General features: G+C 32.1%; 2 protein-coding genes across 2 annotated transcripts; both read right to left on the reverse strand.

Moving 5' to 3' along the window:
• Positions 1–2,645: 2,645 nt before the first annotated feature.
• On the reverse strand, positions 2,646–6,793 carry LOC145605407 (LEAF RUST 10 DISEASE-RESISTANCE LOCUS RECEPTOR-LIKE PROTEIN KINASE-like 2.4). Its single transcript, XM_081661451.1, has 4 exons — positions 5,935–6,793; positions 5,128–5,265; positions 4,799–4,831; positions 2,646–3,930 (listed from the first exon to the last, which is right to left on the reverse strand). Exons 1-4 carry the CDS (start codon positions 6,752–6,754, stop codon positions 2,786–2,788), a joined length of 2,136 nt encoding a protein of 711 aa, XP_081517577.1. The 5' UTR covers positions 6,755–6,793; the 3' UTR covers positions 2,646–2,785.
• Positions 6,794–10,905: 4,112 nt separating this feature from the next.
• On the reverse strand, positions 10,906–14,981 carry LOC145606290 (LEAF RUST 10 DISEASE-RESISTANCE LOCUS RECEPTOR-LIKE PROTEIN KINASE-like 2.3). The gene is made up of 3 exons (XM_081662310.1): positions 14,222–14,981; positions 13,741–13,773; positions 10,906–12,023 (listed from the first exon to the last, which is right to left on the reverse strand). Exons 1-3 carry the CDS (start codon positions 14,979–14,981, stop codon positions 10,906–10,908), a joined length of 1,911 nt encoding a protein of 636 aa, XP_081518436.1.
• Between the last annotated feature and the right edge of the window lie 557 nt (positions 14,982–15,538).

Here is a 15,538-nt window from a genome sequence, read left to right on the forward strand (position 1 = left end):
TATAATGTCTTTTGTATGAACTATGAAACAAACATGAGAAATTAAATTCCAAATATTTTTTGCACTCTTAAGTCAAGGCTAACAAGTATGTTAAAAGGGACCTTACATGTGAGGGGGAGTGTTGAAAAATAAACCTCCTAAGTATCACCACATGTAAGTGTTCCACATTAGTTGAAGAAGGGAGAGTTAAATACTTAATTTATAAGGCTAAGGGGCTACTCTTCCTATTGTCATATGGTGTTGGGATGGAACCTACTTTGAACTTGTGAAGTGAACTATCTCTCTTGGTTTGCAAGTACGGCTCAGACCCGTATTTAACATGGTATCATAATCAGGTCCATAATATAAGTCCTTAAATGGCTAAAGTTCACTGGCCAAGAGTTGGTCTATGTGAGGGGGAGTGAGGAAGCACTCTAGTTCAAAAAATCCACATGAGACAAAATTAAAAAGGAACTTACATGTGAGGGGGAGTGTTGAAAAATAAACCTCCCAAGTATCACCACATGTAAATGTCCCACATTGGTTGAAGAAGAGAAAGTTAAAACACTTCATAAGGGTAAGGGGCTACTCCTCCTATTGTCATATGGTTTTGGGATGGACCTTCCTTTGGTCTTGTAAAGTGGAGTATCTCTTTTGGTTTGCAAGTGCGGTCCAGACCCGTATTTGACAATTCTCGTTAAATTTGTCAATGTATTTGAGATTTTAAAAACAATTGTGTCAAACAAAAAGTTAAAAAATACTTGTAAAAGCTACTTTGTAGTTCTTATGGTGTGTTCTATGACTTTTATCCACCTAATTTTTTCTTATTAATTTTTTTGAACATATTTTTCTCAAATTTTTATAGTCTGAAATAATTGAAAATTAGAATGAACAGAATAAGATCTTACTTGCAACAATGCCCACAAAAAAAAAAAATAACAAGCACAGCACAACAACCGACCATAAGCTATATGACATAGAAAGATTCAATAAAAATAACAGCAAGTTTTGTTTTGTGGTATACTACGAGTTATAAGATTGTAATAGTGTGTGTGTGTGAATAAGAATAAGTAAGGGGAAAAGCTGCGTTCCTTAGAAATTGTCATTTAAGTGAGTGTGAATTGGTTTTTGATCTAATTTACACTCTAATTTGCTTCATAAGTTGAAACCAAATTGAAACTAGGGCGAAAAAGACTTTTTGATGGGATCGAGGTATTACGCAACAAGCCAACAAAAGATCGAGCTTTACTTAATTGACTTTATCTAAAAACTTTGGCAACATGCAAATGATGGGATCATGCATTATGCATGAATGATGCGCGTACTTTAGTTAAATGATATTTTTAAAACAATGTCTTTGTTATATTTTATGTAAAATTGGTTGAAGTATTAGGTCATATTCCGTTCACCTTATATTGCTCTAAATAACGCATTGACAAGTGTGTAATGAGAAGTGCCAGAGTACGGAGTATTATAAGGGGCTATGGAAGTCTACTTCTCACTTTCTCTTAAATATTTCCCTATATACTTTATTCAAATTCTTTTAGTTACAAAATACAAAGTCAAATTTGTGCATATGGATTGACATATTTGTTGATGAAGCAAGATTTAGATAAAGATAGTAGCAAATAGGGTTATAGGGCAATCTTTTAAAACAAAAATTTACTTTTAGAGGTGTTAAAAACTAATCCGATCATTTAAATTTTATCATGTATCATAATAATTTAGCATGATCCAGATTTAAAATAGACCCGACCTCAACAAACCTAACCCGATCATTGGAGTTGGCATCGGTTGCTACTTGCTAGTACTATAAGCACCAAAATTCCAAAAATAAGGGGTGTACGTTAGATGGGCCAAAGCCAAATAATGAAATTGCACCATGGAGGCATGGAGAACATACAAAGCCCACAATGCCAATCATGTGTATTGCGTTTTTAGAGGTGCACTTTAGATGATTTAAAGTATGTCTTTGTTATATTTTTTTCACTTTTCTAATTAATTGTTTTTTTTTTCTTTTTTTTTTTTTTTTAATGAAGAGTTTAAAAAAAAAAGAGGAAGGAGTAACAATTGAAATGCACCCATATATAGTATTTGTATGAAACATTAAATAAATATAGTGAATTAGTAATACAATTATGTTTTTTTTTTTAATATTAAAAAAATAATAAATAAGGGAAGGGTATACGTTTGTTAATTGTGGTTTGTGTTATTATAGTACTAAGGGCTTGTTCATATTTACTAAACTGAATTGAATTGAACTGAACTGAACTGATTGGAACTGAACTGAACTGATTGGAGCTGAGCTGAACTGAACTGAAATGAATATTTTATGAGAGAAGGAAATTAGGAGTTGAATTGAACTGAATTGAACTGATTGGAGCTGAACTAAACTAAACTGAACTGATTGGAGTCGAATTGAACTGAACTGAAATTAAGTTGAAGTGAACAGACTCTAAGTATAGAGTATAGATCTTGTCAAAATGTATAGAGTATAGATATCGACATTCTAATAATTAACTTCATAATTTAAAATTTAGAAGATGTTAGCATTAATTTAGAAGATGTTAGCATTAGTTTAGGGGTTTTGTTACTTCATAACGTACGACAAGAAGACAAAAAAAATAGGAGAGCATAGAAACTATATACGAAGTATCTAAGTCACATATCTCTCTAAATTTTTATTGATAAAATTATGAGTTTGTGATCACATGCAAATATGCAATATAACAGAAGAGGTTTAACCATGAATCCATGATACCATTTATTAGTATCAATTCACATACGTGTAGTAGAAAAAATGGTTCTATGGTTGACACAAGTCATCTAAAGTGGTGATCATAGACGAGGAACCAAACACAAATCTTGCTGAGGAAGAACGGTTTGGCTTGGGAGGAATTTGTAATGACTCCAACGACCCTTCTAACATTTCTACAACTTGATTCATGGATGGTCGATTTGTCGGAAATGATTGTATGCACCATAAGCTCACTATAATCATCTTTCTCTCGAATTCCTTATTCTTATTATCGTCATTCTTAATCCCGTGAATTGACACGTCCTCCACAAGCTCAAGTCGATTGTAAATCCATTCAGGAAAATACATTTCACTATCGTGTAGAGTTTCACGGTTACCTATTTGTCTACCACATACTAGATCCAAGAGCATCATCCCATAGCTATAGACATCTGATTTATGGGATACACTACCATAATATCTACAAATAACTTCCGGAGCAATGTATCCAATTGTCCCTCTTGCTTCTGACATTGATATTATGCTATTCTTTGGTGGACACAATCTAGCTAGCCCAAAGTCTGAAATCTTTGGGCGAAATTCTTCATCAAGAAGAATATTATGAGGCTTTATGTCAAAGTGCAATATTCGCATATTGCAACCTCTATGTAAGTAATCTAATCCTTTGGCAATTCCAATTGCAATGTCGAACATAGTTTTCCATTGCAATGGTTTCTCAATTTCTCTACCATGCATAAACTTTTCAAGAGATCCATTTGGTAAGAACTCAAAAACAAGAGCTCTATTGTTTCCTTCAAAACAGAAACCTAAAAGAGTGACGACATTAACGTGGTTAGTTCTACTCATACTTAACACTTCATTGATGAAATCTTTTCCATCACTCTTTGAATACTTCAATTTCTTCACTGCCACGAAACGACCATCATGTAATCTGCCTTTGTAAACACTTCCATAACCTCCTTCGCCAAGTTTATCTTTGAATGAAGTGGTCATTTTTCGTATATCTGCGTAAGTGTATCTTGTTGGGAAAAGTGAACCATAGCTTTTTAGAAAGGTTGCTATATTAAGATCCCCAATTGCTTTTTTACTCAATAGGAATGAAAATTTAATAGTTTTTTGTATTTTGTTTTTCCAAATGATCAGAACAACCAGCATTGCTATTCCTAGTAATAAGAAAGCACCTACACTAGCCCCTGCACCATAAAAATAGATCAAAAGATTAGAGAATGATAATTAGTAATAAACTTATACTCCCTCCGTTTCATAATGTTAGTCCCATATACTATTTTGGGCGTTTCAAAAAGATCTACTCATATTAAATATATTCATTTATAACTTGATTTTTTTGAAATTAATGGATTGTGGATTGATGACATGACTCTAAGTAAGGAAATTTTTACCTTAAATTATGCAATAATGAATTGTGCTTTCCTAATAAAAAATCAAAAAATTTAAATAAGGTAAATTATTTATGAATTATGTTGTACTTTAATGTTAGATTCCAAATATATTTGTTTTCTTATTTTATGTGATTGATTCCATATGGGACTAAGGCCCTGTTCTCTTCACCTTAAAAAAATAATATTAAGTAAAAATAATTTCAGTTCAGTAAAAATAAGTTCAATTCAGTAAAATTAATTTCAGTTCAGTAAAAATAATTTCAGTTCAGTAAAAATAAGTTCAGTACAGTAAAATTCAGTTTTCTTAAAGAAGAATTATAATAGAAAATCAGTAAAAATCATTTCAGTTCAATAAAAATAATTTAAGTTCAATAAAAATAATTTCAGTTCAGTAAAATTAAGTTCAGTTCAGTAAAAATAAGTTCAGTTCAGTAAATATAATTTCAGTTCAGCAAAATTAAGGTGAATCAAACAGGGCCTAACATTATGAAACGGAGGGAGTATTAAATTTCTTTGCCAAATTAAATAAAACCTATTGTAGATATTACTTGCAATAATTATATAAAGATATTACTTTATCAAAATAAGAATACTTGAAATAATTAAATAAAGGTTGATGGTCATCAATGAGATGTTAAGTATGAGTAGAAGGAACACTAACCAATTAGAAGGGCTGTAAATTTTTTTCTTCCACCTGCACAAGAAAGAGGAGAGCTTGTTTAATTAGTCTCCCGTGATTAAATTGATATTTAATCAAACTCAAAATCTTACTAATTTACTATCCTTATATATACTCCGTCAGTCTCTATTTATTTGGCTTTATTTGGCTTTTAATGATCTTTAAAATACATTTTAAAATGTATATATATCTTCATTTCCTTATACATATATAAATATTAAAAAAAAAAAATATTACTAAAATATATAATAAACCTGTATTAAGTTCACATGATATACATATATATATATAGAGTAAAATTAACTACGTACCTGATTGAGAACACACTAATGGATGAGGTCGTCCATTCTGACAATAACACGAGAAATTTTGTAGAGATGAATTCGAATAACCTGATGATCCACATCTACCACCAGACTCCTTGCATTTGGAACAAATCGACGTGCTCACTAAATATTGATACATAACATTGAAACAACAGGATCCCATAACAACATAAGTAATGATGGAAATTAAATTTACTTTTTCACTAGAGAAAAAGGACAACACATTTGGAAATTGGACACATCATATGTGGTGAAATTTCACCTCAAACCTATTACGTTTTTTTTTTGAAGACATCAAACCTATTACGATTAGTTTAGCATAAAACTGTGTTGAACTTATACATGGTAAAATAAAGTATATATATTCGTAATTTCCAATCCATTTATAGTAGATGTTGTAAATTAATTGAAATGAAGATAGTAATTTAATCTACATAAACATAATAAATGTAGTTATGTAACTTGAGTCCTACATAATTAACATGGCCCAAATTTAGTGTCTGTTCACATTTACTTAATTTCAGTTCAGTTCAGCTCTAATCAGTTCAGTTCAGTTCAATTCAGCTCCTAATTCCCCTCTCTCATAAAATATTCATTTCAGCTCAGTTTAGTTCAGTTCAGCTCCAATCAGTTCAGTTCACTTCAGCTCAACTCTGTTCAATAAATGTGAACCGGCCCTTAGCATGATTTATTGACTTGGGTCCTAATTAAATGAGTAAAATGACATATTTTAATGCGAATTGACACATCTAAATTTTAGGTAAATATATAAATGCACGTACACGTACGTACCTGGTGATTGAGGACATTCTGACGACTGAGGTCCATCTGGGCAATAACACACAAACTCATCCGAAGTTGGCCGTGAACCACATCTACCACCAGAATCCTCACACTTAGAACAAGCTGTGAAATTGACCGTATACTCAATCCTAATTGGCGTTTTTAGAATACTCTCAAGGGAGCCATTTCCGCTTCTAAGCTCGTCTAACCCTTTCTTGTATACCGGAATGTAAATCCTGTTGCTGCACGAGCACGACGACGACAACGATTTACCCGTGCCTACTGAAGGCACTGATGGGCCTCCAAAGTAATAAACACTACTAATGGTACTACCGTTTTTATCATTGGAGCGATTCAAAGAGTAATAAGGGCGGTACCTAGATACGCAACTAGCGCAACCATAGTACAAGTATATTTTCTTGTAATTTTTGGGCGGCTTTAATGTGGGAAGCAATGATACCGTGCTTGTATTGAACAAAACATACTTTTCCAACAAATTAGGTAGGGAAACTATCATGGCTTGTGAAGACCTATCAATAAATAACACGCTCATCGTAGCGTATCCGTTATGAACAAAGTTCATGTACGTAGTTGGGGAATTTTTATCATCGGTACCACAATTGAGCCTGAAGTCCGAGATCCCACAAGTTCGAGGCCGATTTCCTCCCCAAAATGGATACCTAGCATGTTTGATTAGCCCGCAAGAGAATCGAGCAGAGCATGTTTTATAGTTTGGATCCTCACCTTTTGACAAGCTAACACAACATAAGAATATGTACAAGGTTATGATGAAAGAAATATAGATGCTACTAAAGAAAGTGGAGATCATTCTCTAGCTTGTTTTTTTTGGGTTTGTTAAAACAACCTAGTATATGTCTTTTATATTAGTTGTACCCTAAATGAAAAATAATTATATTCCTAACCTTTACTCAATTATAACGAGTCGTCGAGTCAACTCTCGAGTATGCAAAATGACTACTAAGGATATTAACATGTTTTGTTGTGGTAAAGTTTTGTGTTCACTGAGGGTAGAATTGTCATTGAGGGTATAAACTACTAGAATAAACTAACAGAGTTCATCCAAGATACTATATTCATTCCAGAATAATTGACACATTTAAACTTTTATCACTTTTATGATACTATATTTACTTTTACTGACGTAATAATAAAGACAATTATCATCATGAAATATGTAATAAAATAGGTATTATTATAAAGTTTTATGATATCAATTTTTTTTACTATTAATTATTTAGTTATATATAAAATTATAAATAAGCTAAGGTCAAACTAGTGTAATGACATGTGTGTCATGTTTGATCGTGTCAACTATTCTTAAATAGAGGGAATACTTATTGGATTTAAGCTAGCAAGCACCCCAATTAACTTATTGTATAGGTCAATTAGCAAAAATTGATCAAATCCGGCCTCTAATTTTACTCTAATAAGCTACACCAAACACCCTAAAAGGTTTGGTACATCTTTTGTGTCATAATAAGTATTTTGTACTTTTTTTCCTTTTCATTTTTAAATTGGTCTTGTATGGACCGGTCTACAATAAATTATTGTAGACCCAAAATTTGACACTTTCAAATAATATAATCACATTCTGAATGATATAATCACTTTTTTAGATTATATAATTATCTTTTTGTGAGTCATATTTTGAATTATATAATCTCATATTAAACTATTTAATGTGATTATATAATTATCTTTAGGATGATAAAATTTAATCATCTTTTTTGAATGATGTAACTTACTATTTGATACTTTTTATAATGATAAAATCACTTTTTGAGTGATACATTTACATAACAATTTCAGGATGATATAATCACTTTTGTAGTAATATAATCACATTTCGTATGATATAATCACATTCGTATGGTAAACTAGAAGGTTGGGTCTACAATAAGTTATTGTAGAGCGGGTCTATTCTAGTCTTTATATTCATTTTTTACGAAATTAAGGGTAATAAAAGGAATATGTAATTCTTAAAACTAAGGGCATTTTTTATGGGAAAGAAAAAAAAAAGTTAATAGTGACATGAAAATTTGGAAAAAAAAAATTGTAAGTGTACATTATGTTGAATTGGAAAGTTCAAAAAATAATGCATTATGAAAACAGAGAAATTTCAAGCAAGGAGATTTTTGATAAATCTAACAAAAGCATGATGAATTTCAAACATGGAGGTTATTGATAAATATAACAAAAAACATAATGAATAAAATAAGAACTTATTTGGACGGAAAATGCAATAATATTCTAATAAAAACATACACACACTAACAAACTAACTCCTTTATGACGACATTGAAAGCTTTAATGAATCTGAAAACGTGTTTTGTTTTTGTGGTGTGTAGATAATTAGACATGAGAGTGCAACGACTATACGAGTAATAAAATGGTCATGATCATGGTCATTTATGTAAGAGTGAGTCGAATTTTGATCTATATACAGTGTACTTTTATTTATTTGATTTTAAAGTTGAATCCAAATTATTGAAAAGAAGGAAAAATCAAAGTGTTTTCCTCCTAAGTCTTAAACAAATTAAACTAGGCCGAAAAAGACTGATGTTAATGCTTAAGTTGACTCTTACGAAGTATTAAGCAACAAATGAACTCAATTGACTTTATTTGAAAGCTTTGGCAACGAACATACATGCAAATCATGATGCAAGATCGATGCTTACTTATTACTGTTAATCTAGCTAAACAATACTTTAATTTTTATTTTTTTTAATTTTTTTTTACAAAGAGATCTATTAATAAATTAAAAAAAAAAAAAAAAAAAAAAAAAAAAAAAAAAAAAACTAGATTACAACCTAAGCTAAGTAAAAGAAAGTAAAACACCACACATACACTACACTCTACCTCGTGCAAACTAAACTTAAACAAACCAAACACCTGTAAAATGTGGCTTTTGCACTTGATGGAGGCCTGATTGTTGGCTGAAATTCACGAACGGTAGTGGTAAAACTTGTCAAAACAAACTACACCTGCGGAATTGATGAGTCTATTATATATGTATATGTATATAGTTATATATATACATATATATTTTATTCCCCGTCCCACGGTCATATTTGAGCTAATTTGATCTATGCGGAGCTATTTTTCTTACTAATATACGTTTTTTAGTGTTTTTGTAGAGTTGGTATTATTTTGTAGGAATTTGCAGATTTCTAGCAATTTCCCAAGCTTATTACACCACTATGAAGATATTGGAGAAGGATTGTATTTTTATGACCGTATATTTAAAGCTCAAGGCCATGCTAAATAAATTTAGTTCGGCGAATAAGGGCTCAAGTCAACATATAGCCCAAGTTCGAAGCCCAATTCCTGATCGGGCATGAGAGTCGTAGTGAATATCGGATTTGCGAGCACCAATTCTCATGGAGTTTTATTACTAGTGGATTTCATTGTTGAAGCCCAATGGAATTAGGCGGTTGAATGAATTGTCAGACTTTTGTTAGGATTAGTGCTTCTTGGAATCCTAGATATCTTTTTATGTGGCTTATTTATAAGCTTTGTATTTTTATTTTCTGGGAGAAGTTTTCACGTAGGCATACGTACTCAGTAATTAGTTTTCTTAGTTTTAGTTTTAGTTTTGTTAGGGAAGAATATTGTGAGGCTTTATGTCAAAGTGCAATAATCGCATATTGCAACCTCTATGTAAGTAATCTAATTCTTTGGCATTTCCAATTGCAATGTTGAACATAGTTTTCCATTGTAATGGTTTTTCTATTTCTCTACCGTGCATAAACTTTTCAAGAGATCCATTTGGTAAGAACTCAAAAACAAGAGCTCTATTGTTTCCTTCAAAACAAAAACCTAAAAGAGTGACGACATTAACATGGTTAGTTCTACTCATACTTAACACTTCATTGATAAAATCTTTTCCATCACTCTTTGAATACTTCAATTTCTCCACCACCAAAAACGACCATCATGTAATCTGCCTTTGTAAACACTTCCATAACCACCTTCACCAAGTATATCTTTGAATGAGTTGGTCATTTTTCTTATATTTGCGTATGTGTACCTTGTTGGGGATAAGGATCCATAGATTTCCAAAAAAGTTGCTATACTATGATCAGTAATTGCTTTTCTATTCCATGGGAATGAAATTTTATTAGTTTTTCGCCTTTTGCTTTCCCAAATGACCAGAAAAATTATTACCAGCATTACTATTCCTAATAGTAGCTGTGAAGATAGATAATTTAGGTATGAATGTTTGATAAAGTAGCGGTTGACGAGTTGTTACATACTCCCTCCATTTTTTTTATATGCATCACTTTGAAAATTGCACTATTCACATACCATGGTTGACTTAATTTTTTCACCTATAAAAAATAATTAAATATTATTATATAATATATCATTAAATTTGTCATAATGTCTAGTTTCATAATATAATTTTGTTTCAATTTTTACTAATACACAATTAAAGATATTAATGGTCAAAGTAGTGTCTCGGCAAATGTGCTGGTCAAACTGATGCATATAAAAAAACAGAGGGAGTATAAAAATCAATATTTTATATTTAAAACTATAGATTAAATTTTCAACAGTTACATCAAAAGCTACCTCTACTTTCTAAAGCTAATATTTTAACTTTTGATAAAAGCTACCTCTACCACTAAAAGCTTCCCTAACCACTACTTTACCAAACACTCACATATTTTGTTAAGTAGTGGTTTGACTGTTACTTAAAAGCTACTCAAACACTAGCGCTGAACACACCCATAGTCTTCACCTGAATCATCTCCAAAAGTCATCGAGGAACATTGTCATACAATTTAAATAGGAAAACATAAAAACTATCCAAGTCATACATCTCTCTAGATTTTAATATTGATAAATTATGATCACATGCATGCAAGAAAACACAAAAGTTTTAGCCATAAAACCATAATACCATCTATTAGAATCAAACACATACATATATCTTTCATGTATAAAAAAATGGTTCTATGTTTGACAAACATTATCTAAAGTGGTGATAATAGATGAGGAACCAAACACAAATCTTGCTGGGGAAGAATGATTTGGCTTGGGAGGAATTTGTAATGACTCCAACGACCCTTCTAACATGTCTACAACTCGATTCATGGATGGCCGATTTGTTGGATATGTTTGTATGCACCACAAGCTCACTATAATCATCTTTCTCTCCGATTCCTTTTTATTATCCTCATCCATAGTTGGAACATCTTTCATAGGTTCAAGTCGATTGTATATCCATTCGGGAAAATACATTTCACTCTCATGTTGAGTTTCACTGTTACCGATTTGTCTACCACATACTAGATCCAAGAGCATCATCCCATAGCTATAAACATCTGATTTATGGGAAACACTACCGTAATATCTAGAAAAAACTTCTGGAGCAATATACCCAATTGTCCCTCTTGCTTCTGACATTGAAATTTTGCTATTCTTTGGTGGACACAATCGAGCTAGCCCAAAGTCTGAAATCTTTGGGCGGAACTCTTCGTCAAGAAGAATATTATGAGGCTTAATGTCAAAGTGCAATATTCGTATGTTGCAACCTCTATGTAAGTAATCTAATCCCTTGGCGATTCCAACTGCTATGTCGAACATGGTTTCCCATCGCAATGGTTTGTTAATCTCTTGACCGTGCATAAACTTTTCAAGAGATCCATTCGGCAAGAACTCAAATACAAGAGCTCTATTGTTTCCTTCGAAACAAAAACCTAAAAGAGTGACGATATTGACATGGTTAGTTCTACTCATACTTAACACCTCATTGATAAAATCTTTTCCATCATCCTTTGAAAACTTCAATTTCTTCACTGCCACGGAACGACCATCTTGTAATTTGCCTTTGTAAACACTTCCATAACCTCCTTCACCAATTTTATCTTTGAACGAACTGGTCATCTTTTTTATATTTGTGTATGTGTATCTTGTTGGGGCAAGGGATCCATAGCTTTCAAGAAAAGTTGCTACATTATGATTCCCAATTGCTTTTCTACTCCTTAAAAATGAAAATTTATTAGTTTTTTGTCTTTTGTTTATCCAAATGATCAGAGCAACGAGCATTACTATTCCTAGTGACAATGCACCTATACCAGCGCCTGCAGCTGCACCACATGAAAATAGATCAAAATTAAAGAATAATTAGAGAATATTAACTTGCTAGTAAACTAAATTAAATTTGGTTTTGGCTCTCATAAATCTACTTCAATACTTGTTCCAATCTATATGTCAATTAAAATGTTATGTTGCAAGTAAAAATAGCAGTAGATAAAAAGAGAGAAATTATGAGTCACGAAATATCATCAGATTCGTGAATTATAAGCTCATAGCAATTACATACTATGGGTGTATTTTCTACTTTTCATGATATATATGAACACCTAATTATTAGACTAGATGAGAGTGAAGAATAGCTAAAGTGGTTAGAACTCTCTTGCCAATTCCAGATGATCTTGGGATTGATCTCATCCTTGCCTTAGTTGTGGGCTCTCTAAACACCAAAAATATTACTCCGTATTATTAAAAAATAATAGTGCACCCGGGTGCATTATGCCCATGGTGCATCCGGAAAGAACATTAGACATATTTTAAAGAATATGGGCGAAAAAAAGAACATACTAGATTATTAGCGTTTGAAAAAGAACATACATATGTTTGATAAAATAACATGTTCGTGTTTGACAAACAACATGATATTATAAGGAACAAAAAGTTTTTACAAAAAGAACATGTTTTTTTTATGGTTTTGTTTGACAAAAGAGCATGTTTGTGTTTGACAAAGAATATAGCATTACAAAGAATATTAAGTCTTAGAGGTGATCATTGGGTGGGCCTAGCCGAGTTTATTAGGGTCGGGCCAAGAGCAAAAAATTAGCCCACTTCTTGGGTCGAGCCAGGCAAGGACAAGATTCAGGCCAGAAATTTTGTGCCCAAACCCACCCAAAAAGGCCGAGCTGTGTGGGCTTTTCAGGACGGGCCAAAAAAACAACCAAAAATGCATCAAAATACATTCCCAAACCCGTCTAAATTTAAAAATATTTGGGCTGGGCCAGACCTAACCCGATTTTGAGCCGACAAAGTCTGCCCAAAACCCATCCTAAATCGTTTGAGCCGAGCCTGTGGCGGATCGGGCTAAGTATGATCAATTCTATAAAGCCATTTAAAAGAACGTGGTAATACATTAAAGAACATGTCCTTTATGGTTACTCAGGTGGTTGAATTTATTATTATTATTTTTTTATGTACATACATTAAAGAACATATTGTATAATGTAAAGAACATATAGTTCAAACTTTAAAAACATAATGATTAAACTCAAATATCATATTATGCTTGCGTTCTTTATAAATGTCTATAATGTTCTTTTTTTCGCCCATAATCTTTAAGTATACCCAATATTCTTTTCAGGTGCACCATACGCACGGTACACCTGGGTGCACCAACCACACAAGACCAAATTGATTATACATAATTAGCCCTGTAACCTTTTATTTATTTATTTTTTAAAAAAAACACCCTAAGTATTTTGATTGTATTCTTTATTAATGCATTACTTTGTACATATTTGTAAGAAGTATCAAAAGTCTCTTCAACCCAAGATATGCTTTTTTGAACATTTTTGCAAAAGCTAAAAAGCACAGAAATACAAAGTACTAATGTGGAGCACGTTTAATGTACCACTCGTATGTCATTTTTTTCCCGTTCAGCAGAGGCGAAATGATTATTGTTTTGCAATAGTGAAGAATTACATGATGAAATTATATAAAGGTAATATGTTAAGTATGAGTAGAAGGAACACTAACCAGTTAAAAGGGCTAGAAGTTTTTTTCGTCCAACTGCATAAATAAGAATCGAGGAGAGCTTGTTTATTAGTCTCCCAATTAGGTAAAGCATAATACAGCCTTGTTTCCAAACTTATTGCACATAATAAGTTTATTAGAATTTATTTATATTTCACAAATAATACCTTGTACATAATAATTCACGAAGGGAGTAATAGCACCAGAGAAACAGTAAAAATAATTTGATTAAGTTCACTATTTTAGTAAAAATAATTTCGTGGACATATTTTGACGCCTAGACAATTAATTTAAGTAGAAGTATCAAAAAATAACTTAACCCAAAACAACCTGATTGACCTAATTACAAGTGATCAAATTTATAGACATCATAATTTAGCATGAATCAGGTACAAAATGACATGAACCCAAATATAGCATGACTCGACTCTTAAATTGTACGGAGTATGTTTTAAGTGCAAATTGGATATATTAATGCACGTACCTGATTGAGGACATGTTGACGACTGAGGTCCATCTCGGCAGTAACACACAAACTCAACTGAAGAAAGATTCGAGCCACATCTACCACCGGACTCTGCGCACTTCAAACAAGCTGTGAAGCCTGTGTATTCCAACATAATTGGCTCAGATATAACACTCCGAAGGGTGGCATTTCTGCTTCTAAGCTCGTCTAATTTATCCTCGTGCACCCTAACATTAATCCTGTTGTTGCATGAGCACGACGACAACGACGACGACTTACCCGTTTCTGATGACAATGAAGGCACTAATGGGCCTTCAAAGTAATAAACATCAGTACTGGTACCGTGTTCGTCGTTGGAGCATTTAAAAGGGCCATAAGGGTGGTACCTAGAGACGCAACTATTGCAACCATAGTACAAGTAAATTTTCTTGTAGCTTTTGGATTGCTTTAAATTGGGAAGCAATGGTAATAACTTGCTCAATTTGAATAAATGACATTTATCTATAAAATTTTTTCGGGAAACTAATATAGATTGTGAAGACATGTTGATTATGGACACACTCAACAAAGTGTGACCGTTACTAGCAAAGGTCATAGTAGGGTGATTTTTATCATCTTTACCACAATTGAGCTTGAAGTCCGAGATCCCACAATTTTGAGGCACATTCCCTCCCCAAAACGGGTAACCTACATTTAGTTGGCCGCAAGAGAATCCAGCGGAGCATGCTGGATCAAACCTCACTAGAGACACTTTGGTAAGTTTGCATCTCCTAACCATGAGGTTGTGGGATCAAACCTCACTAGAGACACTTTGGGGTGGGGACTTATAAATTATAATTCATAACAGTTATGTGTTTTGTACTACTGGGAGCATGTAAAGTACTACTGAAAAATAATAGTAGTACTTTTATACCTCTCAGTAGTACTTTCAATTTGTTATTATTTACATAATTGCCACTGATATGTACTCCGTATTTGTTTATGCCTGTGAAAGTTTTTGATTTGGTAGAACCCTTCTTCGTACCCCAAAAAAAAAAAAAAAAAAAAAACAAAAAAAAAACACTAGGATACAATTTTCAACCTTTTTAGACCAAAATGTACCGTATATCATATCGCATTTTATCGAATCGTCAAACAACAAACTGTTAAACCGTTTTCATGAATTTTTTTATTATTTTTGTAAAAATTATTATGTTGCAATCTTTGATTATTAGTTGATGCATGGTTAAAAGTTTTAAAATTCAAATTAAAATCACAAAACAAAGTTTTACTTATTTATTTATTTATATGGGTAAATACAAACTAATATATGAAATACACAAAATTTGTTTATCA

The sequence above is a fragment of the Chenopodium album genome, chromosome 22, assembly GCF_948465745.1.
Source record: "Chenopodium album chromosome 22, dcCheAlbu1.1, whole genome shotgun sequence".
Classification (NCBI taxonomy): Eukaryota; Viridiplantae; Streptophyta; class Magnoliopsida; order Caryophyllales; family Amaranthaceae; genus Chenopodium; species Chenopodium album.

What these genes read in the sequence shown, in the direction of transcription:
- LOC145605407 (XM_081661451.1), bottom strand. Translation starts at nt 6,754, where the DNA reads ATGATCTCCACTTTCTTTAGTAGCATCTATATTTCTTTCATCATAACC. An exon ending in ATTAGTGTGTTCTCAATCAG is followed by an intron (nt 4,832 to 5,127) that starts GTACGTAGTTAA and finishes TTTCTTGTGCAG; the next exon opens with GTGGAAGAAAAAAATTTACA. An exon ending in ATTTACAGCCCTTCTAATTG is followed by an intron (nt 3,931 to 4,798) that starts GTTAGTGTTCCT and finishes TTTATGGTGCAG; the next exon opens with GGGCTAGTGTAGGTGCTTTC.
- LOC145606290 (XM_081662310.1), bottom strand. Translation starts at nt 14,981, where the DNA reads ATGGTTAGGAGATGCAAACTTACCAAAGTGTCTCTAGTGAGGTTTGAT. An exon ending in GTCAACATGTCCTCAATCAG is followed by an intron (nt 13,774 to 14,221) that starts GTACGTGCATTA and finishes TTATTTATGCAG; the next exon opens with TTGGACGAAAAAAACTTCTA. An exon ending in ACTTCTAGCCCTTTTAACTG is followed by an intron (nt 12,024 to 13,740) that starts GTTAGTGTTCCT and finishes GCGCTGGTATAG; the next exon opens with GTGCATTGTCACTAGGAATA.